This window comes from Drosophila novamexicana, unplaced genomic scaffold (assembly GCF_003285875.2).
Source record: "Drosophila novamexicana strain 15010-1031.04,08,12 unplaced genomic scaffold, DnovRS2.1 tig00000858-arrow-arrow-pilon, whole genome shotgun sequence".
Classification (NCBI taxonomy): Eukaryota; Metazoa; Arthropoda; class Insecta; order Diptera; family Drosophilidae; genus Drosophila; species Drosophila novamexicana.
Genome location: NW_020824829.1, coordinates 45,686 through 66,323, shown reverse-complemented (window position 1 = coordinate 66,323; position 20,638 = coordinate 45,686). Strand labels below are relative to the sequence as shown.

The following is a 20,638-nucleotide window of genomic DNA, read 5'->3' as shown; positions in this document are numbered from 1 at the left end:
AATTCAACACAGTATTATAATTCGCTATACTTATAAAGTTTCAGTAGGACAGTTACTAAAATTCTCAATTAATTTAGTATGATTTGCTCCCGTTGCTGGACATCGCCTTTGGTGCATCTTCAGATTACATTTCTGGGTGAATGCCTTCAAACAATGGGCGCATTGGTGAGGACGTTCTCCTTTGTGTCCGCGGATGTGTGTCTGGAGTATGTGGTTTAATCCAAAAGCCTTTGAACATTGGGGACACTGATAAGGCCGTTCGCCCTTGTGTCTGCGAATATGCGCCGTAAGATAGGGATTTTGGGTAAAAGATTTCGGACAGTGCGGGCATTTAAATGGTCGTTCGCCGGTATGCACACGTATGTGCTCGGCCAGAAGATGATTTAAAGAAAAGGCCTTTGAACAGTGTGGGCACTTAAAAGGTTGACCTGTGTGAGTGCAGACGTGTCGCTTAAGATGGTGACTCTGCGCAAAGTCCTTTGGACAGTGAGGGCACTTATATGGCCGTTTACCCATGTGTCCAAAGATGTGTCGCTTGAGATGTTGGTTTTGAGCAAAGGCCTTTGAGCAGTGAGGGCATTTATATGGGCGATCGATACTACTTGACATGGCTTTGCCGCCATGCTCATCCATACAACTGTGGAACATATAAACAGATAATATAAAAAAGGTCAATAGTTAGGTGTATTTGCACAATTCGTACTTCAGTTCCCCTTGCTGGGTGTCCTGGTTTTCTATGGTCTTGCTTCTCAATTCATTCTCAAGCTTAATGGGTCCTAAATCCATTTTGCGGATATCAAGTCGATCATGTGTTCTTAAATTGACGTTGGTTTCTTTACCGTCATCTTCCTCCATCTTTAAGCAACGCGTTTCCATGCTCTTAAGTCTATCTGCAATGGTTGTGGCAAGCACCTCACCGGTATTGGATGTTTGTCTCCTTATTGTCGCCGAGTGTTCGTTCTTACCCATTTCTGAGCTAGTGTTCCGTCGCTCACTAAGAAGCTGGCAAAAGAAATGGTAAGTGTGATTGCACAAGCGCCTAAACTTAAATGCTTGCTGGGCGTCTATAACGCAGCGCATGCAAATTTTCTTTGGTAGTTCATCGTCAAGCTTGACTTCGCAGTTGGTGCATTCGTTAAGCATGTCATCAAGTCTAGTGCTGCCTATCCCCATATCGTCTTCCATTACTGCAACTTCAGGACTCCAGTCAAATATATTTATTAATTTTACAGAAGGGCCACTTTCTCTGGCCATACAAACTCGGCACACATCCATATCTTCCATCACAATGTGTATAAACAATTTTTGTGTTACCGGAATTATAAACAGTGTTGATAATTGGTAAATTCAATAACAGTTTACATTTACTATCGATTGTATCGATAAATTTCATGGACTGGCGTTATTTCAGACATATGTTAATGTGTCGACGATGTTATGTTATTCAACAGAAAATTACTTAATTTACATTTTTCACGGCGACCACGCGGTTGTGTTTAGAGATTGAAATTAACTTTACAAAATTTGTATGCTGGACTGATTTGCTGTCCAATGCACGCTCGTTAGTTTAGTAACCAAATCTTTCGGGTGCTATTTTTCATGGACAAAGAGTAATTTAACAATCTTACCAAAGTGTTGCCCTAATATCTGGTGCATCATTTTCATTAAATTGTTAAACACACATTCATGCTTAAGCTGAACAGCAATAAAGTTGAAATTTAGTTTAGGAAACTAAGCCGGAATGATTTGCTGTCCAATGCACGCTCGTTAGATTAGTAACCAAATCTTTCGGGTGCTATTTTTCATGGACAAAGAGTAAATTAACAATCTTACCAAAGTGCTGCGCTTATGTCTGGTGCATCATTTTCTTTAAATTGTTAAACACGCATTCATGCTCAAGTTCAACAACAATTTGGTTAGTAGTTATGCGTTCAACAGTAAATTGTCGCCGATAGATTACTAGGCGACAGTTATGCAAGGCAACGCTAGAATAAGCAGACGACATTTAATAATGCACTGGCCGACAAACTCCACGGCCTTTGCGTTTTGAGGTGTCGCCACATGTTTTAAAATAGGGTTATATGTATTTTTTATTTAGAGTAAGACTACAGACTATATACTTTAGATTATGCTTTATTATTACGGGAGCTAGGTGCTTATTTTAAAGTCTGCGATGCTCCGAGCAAACTCTTCAGATTTTCATCTTGGAACAGGGCTGTTTTTACGGCCAGAAGTAACTGGGAGTCAATAGTTTGGCTGTGCTGCTGCACCAGGGGTAGTCGACTAAGTCGCTTGGCCAACTCGGCCAGCTTGGGCTGTTGCTGCAGAAATTGGTCCAGTACCTGGGGGGAAATGTTGGCCATTTGCGCGAGTTGCTGCACGTGCGGCGCCACGTGATCCGTTGATGGCATCTCTGCGTGTTTAGGTGTGTTTAGGTGCGGCGGTTTCAGATCGTGTGTGGATCGATTTGAATTTGTGGCGCTGTTGGTTAAAGTTGACACTGACGTAGACTTCACGGGTTGCGACATCAATGCGGAGCGTAATGGAATGGGAAAGTGATAAGGTAATGGCTGCCGTACGAGTACGGGACGCATAGCTGGTCCATGTCTCTGCTGAGTTGGCTGAACAGGTGGCATCAACACACGCTTGTAAGACAAAGGCCTGGCTGTTGTACTACTGCCCGGCCAGGAACTGTATTGTTTCATAAATTCATTAAACCTCTGCATTGAACTAGCCTCCTCCAATTCCGAATTTGACGATTTCATTTTTGTTGGTATATTTAGCTTGGAGGTTGTCTCATCGTAGTCAACATCTATATCAGCATTGTTGGTAAAATTGTCATTTTCGTCATCTTTCTCTCGAGGCGTGTTATCGTTAGCGGCTTGTTCATAGTCGAACGATTCCAAGTAGGTCTTCATCAGCTCTATTCCCTGATCATTAGACACCAGAAAGCGCACGTATTTTATGGTTTCGTCGGCGTTGCCAGTGCCCAGCAGCTTACCAAGCTCACTGATGCTGGGCAGCTGGTCCATGCGCTTCAGCCCCAGCCTAGTCCGGGCAATATGGAGCAAATCACTGGGATACTCGTTGACGACCATCGGCATTGTTGTTTTCGCTGTTGGGTTACCAGTGCTCGGATTGATAAGTTTATAGACGGGTATATTGTAATAAAGTGCATTTTGAAGCTTTGAATTCAGCCGGGGCTTGTCATTGTCTACAATTATTTCACTTGGTTGCCCGTAGAACTTTGACCCAAGGGACAAACGTCCGCTAATGCACTGCAGCAAGGCCAACTGCAAGACGAATTTCAGTAACCGGGCGAACATTCTGCTCGATTCGACGTTTGATGAACAACTAATAAAATATCGCTGGTCCCATATTCCAAAAAGCCTTGGGAAAACTATTTCCTCTTCTATTCGTGTATCGCCCTAACTTCGTGGAATTTTCTTTATTTTGTTTCCACGAATGTTCGAATTCATAGATGACGAGTTTCTACCTGCTGTGTCTTACAAATTCTCAGTTTCCTTTGAATTTTCGCCGAGACTCCGTAGGTACCTGCATTATTACCTAAATACGTGTTCCTTTTTATAAATTTCATATATAGGGTTTTATTTACATTGATTTATGTGATCAAAATAAACGCAGCTTTCTTCGGTCTTTTTTTAACAATCGCATGTTGATATGATAAAAAAAAATGCTATTCATTTATTATGTATTGCACAAGTAATTAGAATAGGTATTACCTAGCTAATTCAAACACATAATTTGAAAACAAACCAAATAGTTTAATAACTTTAAAGCTCTTAAATTACCCATCTAGCGACAACGTCTGTGGTAAAAATTTGTTGTACACTGAAGGGCCTAACAGCACTTAGAAACTAGGGAATCGTTGACTAAAATTAATAGTGAATTTTAATTTTGCCAACTCTTAAGAAAATTCCCTGTACATAGGGGAACTTATGTGTATTTACCAAGTAACGTACATGAATTTTGCACCTAAGACAAATTTGCAAATAATGTAAGGTATACTATGTAAATGGCGTGTTTTATGCAAGTACATAACATAGGATTTCCGCTTGCATAACCGCTATCAGCATTTCGACACGCCCACTAGAGCGGGGCGTATGCATCGTTCGTGCAATTTGTAACCGAGTTTGGTAACCTCTACAACTGTATTGGCCTCGACTGTAGCGTCGTCCTTTTGAAACAATGCCTCGTGCAGATTTGGATCAAATTTCTGATTGATGGGATCCAGAGGCTCTAAACCATGACGCTTGAACACCTGTAGAAGCGCGGCGCGTGTCATAGTTAGTCCCTCGTATAAGTTCTTCAGATCAGCATTGCCGTTAAGCTAAGTATGTGAACCAAAAGCATTAGTTGGAAGCGTAAAGCTACGGATATAAGCTAGATATAACATACTTTTTCCTTGGGTACTGCTTGAGTTGCATGACCTAGTGTATCGGCCACTTCAAGTAGATCCTTGCAAAAGCTTTGTATGCCAAAGATTTTGGCATCGTTAATTTGTTTGTTTAGTCGTGTGCGCATATTCTCGCTATCAGCCAGCGCACGCTTGTATTTGTCTAGAAGCTCGCTGTTTTGTTCTTTTGCTACCGCCAGTTCTTGCGTCAGCCGCTCGATTTCCGGAGACAGCGTCTTTTTTTGTTCCGCCGCTGCGGTCTCATCACCCACTGGTTGCTGCTGTTTTTCCGTGCTATATGCGCGCAGCAATTGTGGTTGGGAGTAGCGCAGTAAGTTGCTGGGATTTGGTACAAAACGAAAGCATGATGATAACGTGCGTCCAACCGTATATATGTAATTACGTCACAAAAAAGAGACACATGCGGTACATAGCAATGGCGCTTACCTCAAACGTTTTGTGCTTGCCACGGGCCGAATGTTGCTCAAGCGATTGGCTAGCATTGGCAATGTTAAAGACGCTTTTGTTGCCATTGATGTTTTTGTTTTCTTAAAAACTTTGCAACTTTTCACAGCTCTTAGAATAAAAACTTCACAGGAATAAATTTTGCCGCAGCGCTTGCTGATTAATCGAAAGCTGTTATCGATATACAAAATACCAAATTTCAAATGGTATATTATGCGCAGCGTTGAGCTTTTTTTCTGTTTGACAGCGTTTATTCAAATTCGAGGCAAATGATCGTATCCAGGCAACTTCGACTAAAAAGAATGTTGATCGGTTGGTTAGTTAAAAAAAGCAACTAATACTGAATTTCCACAAACATTGCTGCAAAAGTTTATGTTATCACTAAAAACCATGTGATGAGAATGACCGGTCTTTACTTATGCGTAAAAGCAGTTTAGTTAAGGCAGTTATTGCCTTGAAGTTTTTATAATTGTTCCACCTGCACTTGATACGCGTAAGCCGCCGGGTGAAAGCAATTAATCATACAAAATCATAAAAATATTTAACATGTAGATCTTGGACGGAAACACGCCCAAAACTGTAGCAAATTGTTGAGGCCCACAAGTGTGCGTACACATGTACGCTCATACATACACACATACACACATACATATATATGTACCAAAATGTATGCAGTGTCTGTTGTGAAAAATGCAAATTTTGTTCATACCCAGCAACCATAAATATAGGAAAAAGGGGCATTATAATCTATTATTATAAATATGCATGCAAATATAACATTTTTAATTAGAATAAACACCCGAGTCGATCTGTCGCCAAGATTTCCAGGAATTCGCTTATAAAATTTTTATTTGGGGAAGGACCATGTGCGTGGTATCTTTAGGTAGGGTACTCTCGAAAAGAAAATTCTTACTTGTTTTGTAATAAGCGTTGTACCATTGTTTGGAGTAGGAATCTTTAAAATTCAAAGTACGAAAATGTGTGCTTATTCAATAGAGTATCTTACAATATACATACATACATAGATATATACATGCATGTACGCGAACAATGTATCCATGTCTGTGTATATTTACGTACGTATGTAAATACAAGTTGTATGCATGTGTTGTATATATTTTAGAAGTTAAGGCATAGAATCCCATTTAGTTGAAATTGAACACTGTATCAGTGCAGTTGAAAGAAACATTTGTAGTGTTAATAAAACAAATAGGTATCCTGTTTAAATGCGTGACGAGGATATACAATTAGCTCTGCAAATGGCTGCCAATTCAATATCTGTCGAGGATGAACCTCTCGGCGCAGCAATAGCGTCACCTGAGAATTCTCCGAAGCCGCTGAGAAAAGCAGTCGCCTTGGATTTGAATGAGAGACGAAAACAATTTCGGTAAGCAAACAGAGAACAACTTAAAAAGATACTATAAATAGTATAAGATATACAAACGCATTTTTGACACACTGAATATTAAACAACTAAGCATATGTACATATGCATATTTCGCTGTTATTGTTATCCAATTATTATTTTGGTTATTGAGTGCATTTACTCTAACAATTTTGTCTACCATTTATAATTTTTAACGGCTTCTTTTTTCGGTTTCGCAACACTATTCGTTGCTTCCTCGATAACGATTGCAGCTTTGCTATAGAAAAAAACATTATTATTTCAAACATGATTAACCATTAAAATATTTGAACTAGAATATACCAAAATCAAAACTGATTAATATTAATGGTAAAAAATGTTTTTAATAAAATTCCTAAACATTTTTGGGAAACAAGCTTGCAGGCGTGTGTATTTTATCAGTATTTTTCCGGTCCCAGTCTACAGTCACACTCATAGGCAAATTTATTGAAGAAGTGTTGTACGGCTAAAAAGGCTTAAAATGTCAACATTACCAAACACTCCCAAACATAACAAATCAACATCGCCTCATCATCATGCAAGCCAAGAAACCAAGGATAGCAATAGGGTCGATGGCAACGAGTCGTCCAGTCGAGTCAGGGGCAGCAACTGGTGGTGGTAAGCTTTATCATCTGGCTAAACGCGCGCAATTTGCAGTTATTACTTTATTAAAAACTCCAAGCTGTCTGACACCAGGGTTGGCTCATTTGCCCGCGGTAATTGTTTACTGTCCCGGTTGCCGGAGTTTGCGCTCTGAAATCAATATAAGTTGCTTTGCATTACGGAATTCACATTCCCATTTACAGTGATCGTTCCACTGTTGTTGTCTGTGGTCATAATAGTCAATTTTACGGCTTGAGCTGCAGCTGCGATAACCATTAAAAGAAAGCCATGTCCGCTGACATATCATTAAATAAACTTGAGTTGATTAGGTTTTTATTGCGAACGTTTTGTCGACTCGTGCTGTACGCTTTGGGCTTAAATCAAACGAAAATATAAGCACCTTAAATAATTAGTGAATCCTGCAAGAGATGCGATCTATCATAGCAATAAACACAACAGGGAAGGCAGCCCTGCCACAAAGGTGCAGCTTAAGAGGATTGAAAATCTTCTTATCTGATTTTAATTAATGACTAATCCTTTCTAGGCGTACACGCAGCTTAAACGCGCCGTCACCCTTTCAGCAGTTTGGACCATGTGGACGTATCATGAAAAACTCAGCAGTGGTAATGCAAATCCAGGATCCCGCCAGTCAACGGCTGACCTGGTACAAGCCACCACTAACTGTTCTGGTCATAAAGAAAGTCAGCGATGCTTCCGTGTTGACACCGTTTGTGCAGCTGGTCCTTTGGTTGCTGCAGGAGAAGAATATGGTCGTCTGGGTGGAGTCTGCAGTACTAGACGATGCTTTACTCAACGAGGACGTTCAATTTCGAGCCATTCGCGACAAGCTGGTGACGTTTAAGTAAGAATTTGATTTTATAACCTTTTCTAATTAACATTTACATAAACTCACAATGTTTCGTGCCAACGTTTTCTAGCACAATATTTTTCTATATAATAACCATTTTGCTTCTTCTACCACAGAGATGGACGGGATGATCTTACCGATCGAATTGATTTTATTGTCTGCCTTGGTGGTGATGGAACTCTGTTATATGCCTCTCTACTGTTTCAGCAATCGGTGCCACCAGTTATGGCCTTCCATTTAGGATCCTTGGGCTTTTTGACACCTTTTCGTTTTGATAATTTTCAAGAACAACTTACCAGCGTTCTTGAAGGTCATGCGGCGCTTACATTGCGCAGTCGACTGCGCTGTGTGATGCATCGAAGAAGCGAAAAGCGACACGAGTTCAACCATGCTATGGATGCGTTTGCACCCATGTCCCCCTTGGCTAATACAATATTAGTACTGAACGAGGTGGTCATCGATCGGGGCCCATCGCCCTATTTAAGCAATATTGATCTGTTTTTGGATGGCAAGTACATTACATCAGTACAGGGCGATGGCTTAATTGTGTCCTCGCCCACGGGCAGCACAGCGTATGCGGTAGCTGCTGGTGCCTCCATGATACATCCTTCTGTGCCGGCTATTATGGTGACGCCGATTTGCCCGCATTCACTAAGTTTCAGACCAATTGTGGTGCCCGCAGGTGTTGAATTGAAAGCAAGTACTCTTAAAACCTATTGCCAAACCTAACTTAAAGCATATGCTCCATAGATTTCCGTTTCACCTGAGAGTCGCAATACTTCTTGGGTAAGCTTCGATGGCCGAAATCGTCAGGAGCTCTTTCACGGCGATAGTCTGCGCGTGACAACCTCAATTTATCCAGTGCCCAGCATTTGCGCCCAAGATCAAATATCCGACTGGTTTGCCTCGCTGGCCGATGGACTGCACTGGAATGTACGCAAGCGCCAGAAGTGTCTTGATGAATTGTCAGACTTAACGGCATCCGGATCGGAAGACACATTCGATGAGATTGAAAACACAAAAATGTATGATGTATAGTTCGTAAGTTTAAGAATTCTCCATTGGGGATATATAAGTGTGCCACGTTGAAAGCTCTCGCCGTAGTCAAACTATGCAAACGCTGCATGAATGCGTGTAGTGTATTAGTTTAACATATTGTAATTTTTTTGATAGTCTTAGTTGTGTAACTCGAATACTTTATTACCAATGTTGCATAGGCAATTAAAACATAGTTTTTCTCTACTAGCAGTTGGTGTTAATACGCTAAGGCTCAGCCTGCGGCTACAAACTCAAGTAGGTTAGGTGGCCACAGAGATTTTAGTTGAAATATATTTGTATATAAGTACTTATTACTTGTATGCATGGCCACTTGTTGGTTACATGTTGCTCACCTCGGTTTAAACTGTTTGCACTGCCTTACCCAAGTTATTCGCAGTTCCGATAATACTCATTTAGGCTTATCGAACGTCGTTGGAAGGCTATTTGCTTAGCAAACGAAACTGAAAGTGACGCCGTTATTGCCGTTTCCAGTTTAGAAAATGTGCCCTCAGGCCGTACATGAGATGTGCGACGAGTTACATGCTTTAATTTTATTTTATTTTTGTTGCCATTGTTTCATGTTGTCTGTTTATTGCTTTTGCCTTTTTTGTTAACAAATTCAAGGTGTGCGAATGAATATCAAAATGCGTATTCGTGTGATTCTGTGCTTGTGTCCGTAAGCATCGTGACAGGTGTGCGTGCTTATCTAGTTATGAAATGCATAAAATCTTGGATTATAGGTGTATGCAATAGTAGACTCCGAACGGTGCCAGAGTACGGTTGTGTGTTTGTGCGTGAATGTATAAGTTAATTGTATTTTTTGTTAATTAAAGTAAAGTTTAGCAATGAATGTACGAGACATGGAGCGAGCGAGACAAATTCTTAAAGATGAAGCAGCAACGCCACCTTGCAGGACCACAGAAACAATGAAAAATACACTAGTGGGTAGTTTGTTCGACAAGCGAAATCAGTTTCGGTAAGCAACAAATATAAGTTTATTCAAAAAATAACTGAAATGAGTGTTGTAGCAGTCCAGTTATTGCGCTCAGGCTGCATTCAATTTATAACATGAACTATCGATATATCAAATAGCCCCTGAAAGCGCCTTTCAAAAATGTTGAAAATGGATAAAAATAGTCGAATCTTAGCATATCGAATATGTCCGTCGAATTGGTTGATGTAATATTAGCAATAGCTGTTGTAGTTGTCGTTCTAAAAACAGCAATTGTAAATAATCGATTTTATGTTAAGAAACAAGGGATTCTTGTCAATATGTTAAAAATTTTTTTTTAAAATAGCTTAAAAGCAACAATTTATTTCGATTGATTGTTTTTATCAATTCGCTGATTTCTTGGAGTTTTCTTAGTCTTGTTATACAAAGAAAGATAACAGTTTTTTCTGTTACAACCAGTGCAGCAAAATGTTATGCTTTAATCGGATTTAGTTGGTTCATTCGTGAGCCAGTTAATCGAACTTATTCCAAACGATTCGATTAACTCTATCATATACAATGCACTTCAGTTTATAAATAAATAACTGAAATTGCACCAATGAAACTTTGCTAATTACTACTGATGCACTTATGCGAATATACGCAAATAAGATTCGGCCACAAGGTTCATCCAGCTACGCGGACAGGTGCAAACGTTTGTAGTACGACTGCAGCAGCAACAGCAAAAAAAGTTCAAAAGCATGGTGGATAAATTGAACGTTCGCAAATACATTCAAGTTGCAGAAAATATAGTGCCGTGCTAAAAACGCACTTAAACAGTAATATTTCGTATGTGCGCTTGATCGCCCAAAAAAAAGTTTGGCCCGCGACCATTTGTGATTGTTAACCATGTCGTCCTATAACATCCAATGCCCAAGTCCAACGTCTAAGGCGACACCTGCGCAGTCTGTGCCAGGTGCGAATGAAGAAGCAAAACCAAGGGTCTACTCCCATTGCAGCATCTATGATGCACATGAAAATCAGCTGCTGAATGTAAACACCACACGCCAAAATCATGTCAACAATGGATCCGCATCATCTGCACCAGGGCCTGGCCTGATGACCAATGGCACTGCAAGCGATAGAGAAATGCGTTGGTGGTGGTAAGTAACAAAGTGCAGTATGTTACCCATGTCATGTTATGTGCAAAGACACTGTTAAAGGAGCCAATTAATTAGTACAAGCACTTCTTGGTAAGCACACGTTTTGGAGAAGCACCAATCAAGAAGTAGCCAACCATATAAGTTTGACTGAGGAAGATTATAAGAATTGAACATGAGTAATAATTAGGCAAGACTAGCTGCCAATTACACCGTTGTTTACATAACATGCTTACCGTTTTTTTTACATGCCACCAGATTCCAACACCTGTTCGCTTGCTCAGTCTCTCTCTCTCGCTCTCTCTCTCTCTCTCTCGGTCTCTCTCTCTCTCTCTCTCTCGGTCTCCGTAGATTATACGACGATGCGTGCTCGCAGCGCTCAGCTGTTGTTTACAACCTGATCGATCGCTGGGCAGCGCTGCGCGACGCTTGGAAACGACCGTAAACTTTTATATTCAAATCGCACAAAGATTTACAATTTAATCATCTTTTTGGTGTTTCAGTTCAGTTCAGTTATCGCTCGTTCACTGGACAGCTCGGTCGTGTTTGGTGAGGTCGGTGCGCGGCGTGCTCTCTTTTTCTCTCTCTTTGTATCTCTCTCTCTCTCTGAACCTTTATCAATGTTGTTGTATTTCTGTGCCGCGTATTCACTCTCTCTTACTCTCTGTCGGTCGTTGGCTTTGCTTGAAGCTCGGGCTTAAAGTTTCGTGTGCTTAATACGCCATCTTATATAACATGTAATTAGATGACTTTTTTGTTAAAATGCTTTTCTAGCTTAACGTGACTTGGCATTTCCCATTGACCGCTTACACGTTTAAATGTGCCACTCTTGCTAATCGTTAGTATGAAAGAATCGGCGAGGCCTCGATCCAGCCAATGATAACCACCTGAGTCTTGGGCTCGTCTAGTCCATTTGTTGACATGGCCTTTTGCTTACAATTGATTACTTGTTTTGTTTTTGAAACGTTTCCTTGTTAAGTAAATCGTTACAAAAATTCGCTTGGCTATTGTGGCAATGGGGTGTTTTCTTTGTTCACAAGCTCACTCAAGTACATATATACATGTATTTATTATTATTGTAATTTATCATTTTATTTTACAAACGTCTGTAAATTACTTCCTGATACTTTAATGGAACTGAACTCGTAAAACTTTCACCAAAGTAACGCCACAGGCATGATAAAACGAAGATGTAGTCAGTCTTTTTCCTACTCATTTGGATATTTTCTAAATGTTCAGAGTTGACCAAGTTATAACAATATATCAAAGACGTGTCTATTTGTGGATATAATATCTACGTAGTTGTCATACTATTCGGATTTCAAATAATTACATATAACGACATGTCTGCTCGTCCTTTAACACATCCATTAAGGCTGCTGACTAATGACAACTCAAGCTCAGGAGGCAGCTCTCTGGCTTGCTCCTTTTTCCCTTCTGCTCAGTTTGCGTGCTTATTGGAATTTCTATGCAAATGCTTATGGCAATTAGTTGACGTCACAGCCGGAACTAGGAGCAGGTCGGAGATGGGTACGTAAGCAAAAACAACAACAAGCTTGGCGTCAACGATTGTTGTTATTTTGTTCTATAAACCTGTTGCCAAGTAGCAAGATATAACGAATGTTTATATATGATACTTTCGTTTAATAAACATTCGGAGTTTTATAATTCACATTTCTTAACATTTCCTCGCCAATTTGAATATTCGGCACGCTGTCTGACTGACTCAACATTAAATGCGTGGTTTTTATGGCTTGAGTTAACGAAGTTTAACACCTTTCGAAGAAGGGGGCAAGGTTAAGACTGTTCAAATGTGTTGAGCGAAAACCAGCTGAAAACCAACTCAGGGTCGTCTCAAGTCGCTGGGCTAGGAGTTAACAATGCCAAGTAAACGTTAAGCTTACTTAATTAACCATTCTAGCTGAATTAGATGTTACAATGTGCTAAAAATCGAAACAATTCGTATTAAAATCTGGGCATTGATTTGTAACTTTCATCGCTTGTGAAGTGAACCAATTGCCACTGATCCATGGCCTGTCGTTCGGACATTGATTTGGCCACTCTGCACCAGAATCGACTGGAAGAGCGTTGGCACTATGGACTCGCTTGGTGCGGTGCCCATGGAAGCAGTCAGCAGCAACAGTTGACCCACTACAACGAACTGCTGATCCGCCAGAGCGGCAACCAGCATCGTCAGCGCGTGTCCAAAAGCGGCAGCTATTACAAGGTATACGATGCCAATAATACAAGTGCGGCAGCCAGCAGGGTTAAGGAAAACGCAGCCAAAGACCATCAAAATAAAGCGCTGGACAGATTGGATGATGATAGCAGCTATTTTACGAGCACGACGCGTCGCCGACGCTCCGGCACTTGGCCGTAAGTAACGACAAGTAATCTCAAAAGAAAACATACAAATTAGGCTCAAACAAAATAAACCAAAAACATCGAGAGACTATCAATAAATTGTCAGTCGTGAAGAGCAAGAGGAAGAAACAACACCATACATTATCAAGCATTCATTGCTAGATTAAAAGTTCTTAGTAAAAAACCTTATGCTGCCCTTTTGAAGGCAATTTAGAAAGTTAAGTATAATAAACTAATAAAGTGCATCGAACCTTGTAAGCTTGTTCATTTTTTTGTTCACCTTGATTACAAATACTCTACAATAAAACATACTCAAGCTCACAATAGTAGTATCAGCATGACGGACCTGATTTTGTTATCAGCTGTTTACTTAAACCGTTTTGATGGGTTTGTTTTTAATTTGTATAACAATATAAGTATGTATATAGTTAGGAACTCTTATTTGTGGTTTCGATCAACGCTTTTCAAGGGCAACTGTGCCAGAAAGTATAAATTAATCTGAATTTCAAACAGAAACTGAATCTCTGCATTTGAATGCGGGTTTCGTTTAAACTTAAAACCAAATCTGCGCTAGAATTGAACAAAATTTCGACGCAGGCCCATAGAGTTTTGAATTATTTTTGCCTACAATCTAATTAGATTTTTAGTTAACAGTCTAGATCCTAACAGCCGTAAAGTCCTTGACCCTTCTGCACAGATGTATGTATATTTTTATGAATATTTATCACCTTCTTTTTTTGCGGCATTTGAAAACGAGTTTGCTCTAACACCTCGAAAAGCCAGACCCCAGACCCAGACATATGCTATGATGGCGCCGCGTGTCAATTAAAGCCGATTAATTTGAAGCAACCAAACCACTTTTTGATCTGTATGCGGGCATAAAAGTTTTTTGTTTTGGCCACCAGCTACTATATTTATTGACGATTTGTTTAGAAAAAGTCTAGGCATTGAATTGTCTTCGTCCAATAGCAATTAATTCATATGGTGCCAGCTTGTGCGAGGCGCAATTCATAAATAAAACACCACCAAGTCGCATATCGACTACTCAAATAAAGCCGATGGCGGGCTCCAAAGGTGCAGCGGGTCAAAAGATTAACCTTCGATTTGCATGTGTGTCCGAACATTCACAGTTTGCTAAGCGAACGACAGAGGACAGCCCTTAATTAAGACTCTAGTGAAATTGCTAGACAGATTTTTAAAAGCCAGTGTGTTGCGGCTTAATGCCAGTCATGGTGCTCCGCACTGTGGTGCCACACCTAAAATGCATTTTTAAACATAAAAAAAAAAAAAAAAAACAAAATAACTAAACAAACAAAAAGTGAATACAGGTTTTGAAAAATGTGCACAAATATAAATGCCGTTTTTCTTCTCATGATATATACAATATTTTTATCAACGCAAAAAATCAAAACGTCACACTGTACATGGGCTCTATCAGTTTAAGGCCTGCCTTCCTACTTTTCAATTATTTCAATTAGTCTGATATAGTTTATTGGTACGCGTAGAGCTTTAATGGACGTGGTCTGACGCGGAATTTTATAAATGTGTAAGTATTGATTGGGTACGAGAAATAGAAAGTTCAGAATGGGCGACGAATTTAAGGCAATTTAATGGACCGCAACACAACACAGAAACAGCCGTTATATGGGGGGAAGCTGTGGAGCAATATATCGCCGCACACAAATCTTCTATTGTGCCGTTTTGTCTGTTTGTTGACAAATGCAGGGATCATCCACAAACAATTAGCCAAGTGCCAGTGCTCTCTCACTCTCTCTCACTCTCACTCACTCTCTCTCACTCTTACTCGCTCTCTCTCTCTCTCTCTCTCTCTCTCTCTGTCTGTGCTCTTGCCAACGAGCGTGCAATTCCCGTTTGTTGCGATTCAAGACTAAACGAGTTTCTTCGACTGTCTGGCATCACTTCTGTAATGAAATCACAAAACCTTTACTCCCAAAAAATGTTTTGGTCAGTCAGTGATTTTGTAACCTTCGAACGATTCGCACAAAACTGCGAGTAGTCACGAAATTTTCAACAAGTTTTTGTATTTTATTTAGAAGTTGACAGAAAACAAACCGTTTCATAGCTATTAGGTGGCAAAAAAGATTGCATAAATAAACGCATTGCATAATTAAACATCTTAGTCGTTGTTAACCATGCAGAATAAGAAATTGGGACTTGCGTCGTTGCGCTTTGGCCTAGTTTCTGAGCATATAAATCAAGTTCAGGGTCAAAACCTTGAGTCTTCAGACGCCAACACAGAGCCTGCGTCGTCGAAATCCGAGGCGCGCACTTTGAGGTTAACCTTAATTCGTTTTAAATTGTGCACATGTCTTACATATCTGTTGCAGGCGTACTCGCAGCCTGAACGCACCTTCGCCATTCCAGCAGTTTGGACCATGCGGTCGCATTATGAAGAACTCCGCTATGGTAATGCAAATACAAGATCCCGCCAGTCAGCGGCTGACCTGGTACAAGCCACCACTCACTGTCCTCGTGATTAAGAAGAAAGACTCCCAAGTGCTGCTGCCGTTCGTGCAGCTAGTCGAATGGCTGGTGCAGGAGAAAAATATGGTGGTCTGGGTAGAGTCTGCTGTGCTGGAGGACAAGTTGCTGCGCGACGATGTCAAACTGGAGCAAGAGAGTGCTAAATTTCGACAGGTTCATGAGTATTACAGTGGAGTGCGTTCACGTTTTCTAGCACTGCGAGAAAAGTTGGTAACCTTTAAGTAAGTACAAGTAATTAAACAACTAAGAAGCTCTAGTCGGGAGCTACCGACTAGGGGATACACTGAACCCTCTTATCCCAACACCAAATGCAGGTCGCGCTAAGCCCACGTTTTTTTTAGCAGTAATAAAAAAAATAGTTAGTACCATCCCCGATTCTACTCAACAGCCAATACTTGAATTTCAATAAGAAAAAATCGAATTAAAAAAGCAGCACAGGAAACAATACACTCGCAATTGCGATGCCGTTGATAGAGTTCAATAAAGACGCGCATATATTTGTATGTGTGTAACTGTGTACAGAAATTCATTCAATTTGCGCTAGCTGCCGCAAGCACGAGGCCACCCAAAACACAGTTTCTTTACGGATCTTGATGAAATTTTCAACAGTAGATCTTATTTTACTATAAAATATTTGTGTATTCCCAAAAAGTCAATTGATTTTAAATTGTGTAATATGTTGGTGGGCAATATAAATTGGGCAATATAAATTGGTGGTGATGGCTATTTATATACATATATACTATTCCAGATGTTACATGTAAAGTTTGGTGGCTCTAGCTCCTATTGTTTAGCAAATTTGATCAAAAAACAGGATTTCGATATACTTTTTATCGATTACTTTCAAGTGTATGGCCCTTACAGGTTCTGATATCCTTTCATTCATACATACGGGCGGAAGGACAGACAGACGGACATGGCTAGATCAACTCGGCTATTGATGCTGATCTAGAATATATACACTTTATGGGGTCGGAGATGCTTCCTTCTGCGTGTCTGTGACATACATTTTCACAAATACAATATAACCCTTTTACCAATTTTGAATGGGTTCAGGGCATGAAAAAAGTTGTAGCAGTAGTGGTATCCTTAATTGATAACTATGCTAACGATCATGTTTCTTTTATTTTTATTTTGCGACTAACAGAGATGGGCGCGACGATCTCACCGATCGCATTGATTTTATCGTCTGCCTTGGAGGCGATGGCACGCTCCTGTATGCTTCACAGCTGTTTCAACAATCGGTGCCACCAGTTATGGCATTCTATCTCGGCTCGCTGGGTTTTCTGACCCCCTTTCAGTGTGATAACTTTCAGGATCAAGTGACCAATGTGCTGGAAGGTCATGCTGCGCTCACGTTACGCAGTCGTCTGCGTTGTTCAATTCATCGCAAAGGCGAACGGCACTGGGATTCTCTGCAGCAAGTAAGCAATAATCTGCTGAAGCCTAGTCTGCGGTTGCACAATTACAGTGCAGTGGATGACCCGACATTCAGCAACAACAACTGCAGTTCATATTCAGGACAGTCGTCTGCCAACAACAGTATTCTTGTGTTGAACGAGGTGGTCATTAATCGGGGACCGTCGCCTTATTTGAGCAACATTGATATATTCTTAGATGGAAAATACATTACATCCGTGCAGGGCGATGGATTGATTGTGTCTACGCCCACGGGCAGTACAGCTTATGCGGCAGCCGCTGGCGCATCTATGATACATCCATCTGTGCCAGCCATATTGGTGACACCCATTTGTCCCCATTCACTAAGTTTTAGGCCAATTGTTGTGCCAGCTGGTGTTGAACTGAAGGTGAATTGATATTTTATTGAATATGCCTTACTTGAGCCTAAATTGTTTGTTTGTTTGCCCCAGATATCAATATCACCGGACAGCAGGAACACATCTCGCGTATCTTTTGATGGACGAAATGATCAGGAGTTGAATCATGGTGACAGCCTGCGAGTGACAACTTCTATATACCCGGTCCCAAGCATTTGCGCACAGGATCAAATATCCGATTGGTTCGACTCACTGGCGGAGGGTCTGCATTGGAATGTGCGTAAGCGTCAAAAGTGTCTTGACGAACTTTCGGATTTGACAGCGTCCGGTTCGGAGGACACGCTTGATGAGTTTGACAATCTTAAAATCCAAGATTCGTAGTGCTCAACCGCAATCTAGCTGTTTGCAGTTCTTAAAGTGCCCAACTGTAGTGGTTTAGTATATAGAGTTTGATCGTGTGCAATTTGTAAACATTTAAAGTTTCTAGCTAGAAAAATACTCCGTTCTATTGTACAAAATATATTTGGTTGAGTTAAACGTTATTTCTCTATTTTATACTAGGAAAATTTGTATTTCTTGAAGAACAAATCAGTTTAAGTGTAGGTCTTAAGATCAAATTCACGCAAAATGCCGCGAAAATGTTAAAACTGTGTGTGTGTATATTTTGTACTAGTAATAAATTATTTTATTTACTAAAACCAAATTCACCTAACATTTATCTCTAATTGAAGAATGTTATATTGAAATGTATAATCTCATTAAGTTAGCACATACTAAACCCCTCGCTCTAAAATTCGTAGAGTGTATCTATGTCCACTAATTGGTGTCAAATTTAGAAATAAAGATACAATCAAACAAATAGACACAACAACAGCGTAAAGCACTTTAACTTACAGGACCCTCAAAGTAAATGCATTGAGACACTGCGTAACTGGAAGATTAATTACCTTTGTACATATGCAGAAAATCACATTAAGTTGCATAAGCTGCGAAATTATTCACTTACAATTCCTTAACTTAAAGAGCCTGCAAAGAACCCAAAGAATTTAATACAGCTGGATAGATAAAAAAATAAAAGGGCAATCGAAACCATAAATGTTGGCGCAATCATTTCATGGCTTGTGCGGATGTGAGTGAGCATTGAGTTATTTTCTCTCCTTTATAACGCTTAATAATAGACGCCAACCGCAGACCCTACTATGTCAGCTGCATTTCCGAGTCCGAGCAACAAGTGGGTCGAACGACCGCAGCGTCGCGCAGCATCCTTCCGTTTCAGCATCGCATATCTGACTGGCTAGGATAGGAATATTGCGTGTTATCCGGCATTTACGATTGGCGGAGCTAGCTTCAATGACACGCCCACGTATTTTCATTGCGCAGGCCTCAAACTGAACATGCGTCATGGGCTGGACAGCTAATTTTATTATGCGTATTTTAATGTAAGGCTTTCTTCTCCAATATATGGTATTGCTTAATGCTTACATAAATTATAAATATGTGTGTCCGTGTATGTCGCCTGCCTGTTGAACGAACGGATTGGAGATCGACACGCAGCCATAGCCGTAAAAGATACGAAGTTGTAATTTTTACAATGTGACCTTTGACCGTCCTATTACGATAGTCAACTCGAGATAGGATTCAAAAAGAGAAACTGATCCCGCTAAGAAAATTTCGAAAATGGGAAAATAATAGGTTCATAACTAACAATTTATGTACACATGGCGGTTAATTTGAATAGACGAATATTTTGACCTTCACGTCTAAAGCTCTATTTTACATAGATTTATGAAACTTAAGTTTTAATCCCGTCGGATTAAGAATCAAAAGTTGGAATCAACAGTTTCCGCCCACGTTAGGCTTTTTGTGCCTTCAAGCCGTAAAATAAACATTCGTTCAGTCAACCTTTGACCCTCATTTATCATCCAAGAGCGGTGGATTTTGCGAAAAGTGTGAAATACGTATCAGATGAATTTTCACAAAGATCTTTAAAAATGATTTTAAAGCAAATCAGATGATAAATAAATTACTTTCATGTAATCATGTTCCGCCAATTTACCTGATTTGCGAGAAGAAGTTTATGGAATATTATGTAAGACTTGCAAAATAAGTTTGAAGTCCGAAAAATCCTTGGATCTTGGAAGCTTGGATTCTGTGAAGCACCACTCAAATGAATTTTCATAAATATCCTTGGAAAGGAATTAAAGCCCGTAACTTTACTCCGCAAGTCTTTGACCCGCCTCTTAGGCCAAGGAGAAATGGATTTTCTGAAAAGTGTAAAATACCCCTGAAATTAATTTGCACAAAGATCTTTAAAAATGAGTTCGAGACCGATAAGATAAAGATAGTTTCACACGACTTACGGGTGAAATTGTTTAAAATCCCTTCTTCCATCACATTTAGAGGTAATGTTTTTATTAATAATATTAGTGTTGAGTGTAGAAGTAAAACGTATATACATATATTCTTACCTTTTCAATATTTGTATCTTAGATAGATAGATATATGTATATATAATCTATAAATAGGTTGCCGTAGTACTGACTGCGATGATCCAGCTATGAGTTGTATATATATATATATATATTATATTAATATTTTTGGATCATGCACTATGAAGTCGTTAACATCCCATACCGGACGTGAGAATTATTTTGAATGCGCCACCGCAAGATATTTTAATACTCTGGTTGAAGAGAATAATCCGAAATATGCTTGGAATTTCTTAATGAAATTTGTCGCCTCAGCTTAAGACAAATGGTAAAGTGAAAATGATGAAGGGCAATTCGAAATAGCGAACTCAACTTGGCATAGTATTCGAAGCTGCCAAGGCACGTGCTGATATTTCAATTGAATGCCGCAAAATATGTGGCGGCAGGCAGCCCGGCAGCCCGGCAGCCCTGCCGTAAGGCCAAAGGCATCTGTGGAACAATCTCGAGCTGAATGAAAAGCGGAAAACGCCACTGCATACGCACAGGCGCATCACTTGACATTTGAACTTAGGCTGGGGCCTTTTTAAAGCATGCACAGACCCGATAGTATTCCAAGTGCTGATGACAGTTGAAGTCTCTGCTCTTTATGGGTTGATGACTGCAGGGCTATCTCGG

General features: G+C 40.1%; 4 protein-coding genes across 13 annotated transcripts; 1 reads left to right on the top strand and 3 right to left on the bottom strand.

Moving 5' to 3' along the window:
- Window positions 1–21: 21 nt before the first annotated feature.
- LOC115764504 (zinc finger protein 572-like) lies at window positions 22–1,328 on the bottom strand. Of its 2 annotated transcripts, XM_030707595.1 has the most exons (3): window positions 966–1,328; window positions 704–890; window positions 22–637 (listed from the first exon to the last, which is right to left on the bottom strand). In XM_030707595.1, exons 1-3 carry the CDS (start codon window positions 1,282–1,284, stop codon window positions 31–33), a joined length of 1,113 nt encoding a protein of 370 aa, XP_030563455.1. In that variant the 5' UTR covers window positions 1,285–1,328; the 3' UTR covers window positions 22–30. The 2 variants fall into 2 exon arrangements, with proteins under 2 accessions (XP_030563455.1, XP_030563454.1); XM_030707594.1 differs by having other exon boundaries at window positions 704–1,328.
- A 735-nt stretch (window positions 1,329–2,063) lies between these two features.
- LOC115764530 lies at window positions 2,064–3,331 on the bottom strand. The gene has a single exon (XM_030707628.1). The coding sequence runs from the start codon at window positions 3,324–3,326 to the stop codon at window positions 2,157–2,159; it is 1,170 nt and encodes a 389-aa protein (XP_030563488.1). The 5' UTR covers window positions 3,327–3,331; the 3' UTR covers window positions 2,064–2,156.
- A 355-nt stretch (window positions 3,332–3,686) lies between these two features.
- Window positions 3,687–5,065, bottom strand: LOC115764576 (grpE protein homolog, mitochondrial). The gene is made up of 3 exons (XM_030707723.1): window positions 4,865–5,065; window positions 4,420–4,756; window positions 3,687–4,351 (listed from the first exon to the last, which is right to left on the bottom strand). The coding sequence occupies exons 1-3, from the start codon at window positions 4,948–4,950 to the stop codon at window positions 4,091–4,093; spliced, it is 684 nt and encodes a 227-aa protein (XP_030563583.1). The 5' UTR covers window positions 4,951–5,065; the 3' UTR covers window positions 3,687–4,090.
- A 996-nt stretch (window positions 5,066–6,061) lies between these two features.
- LOC115764575 (NAD kinase-like) lies at window positions 6,062–18,393 on the top strand. Of its 9 annotated transcripts, none has more exons than XM_030707713.1 (7): window positions 6,094–6,269; window positions 7,435–7,752; window positions 7,875–8,454; window positions 8,509–8,783; window positions 15,600–15,977; window positions 16,904–17,564; window positions 17,628–18,393. In XM_030707713.1, exons 1-7 carry the CDS (start codon window positions 6,109–6,111, stop codon window positions 17,913–17,915), a joined length of 2,661 nt encoding a protein of 886 aa, XP_030563573.1. In that variant the 5' UTR covers window positions 6,094–6,108; the 3' UTR covers window positions 17,916–18,393. The 9 variants fall into 9 exon arrangements, with proteins under 9 accessions (XP_030563581.1, XP_030563580.1, XP_030563573.1 ...); XM_030707714.1 differs by lacking the exon at window positions 6,094–6,269 and adding an exon at window positions 6,720–6,905; XM_030707715.1 differs by lacking the exon at window positions 6,094–6,269 and adding an exon at window positions 7,255–7,371.
- The last annotated feature ends 2,245 nt before the right edge of the window (window positions 18,394–20,638 follow it).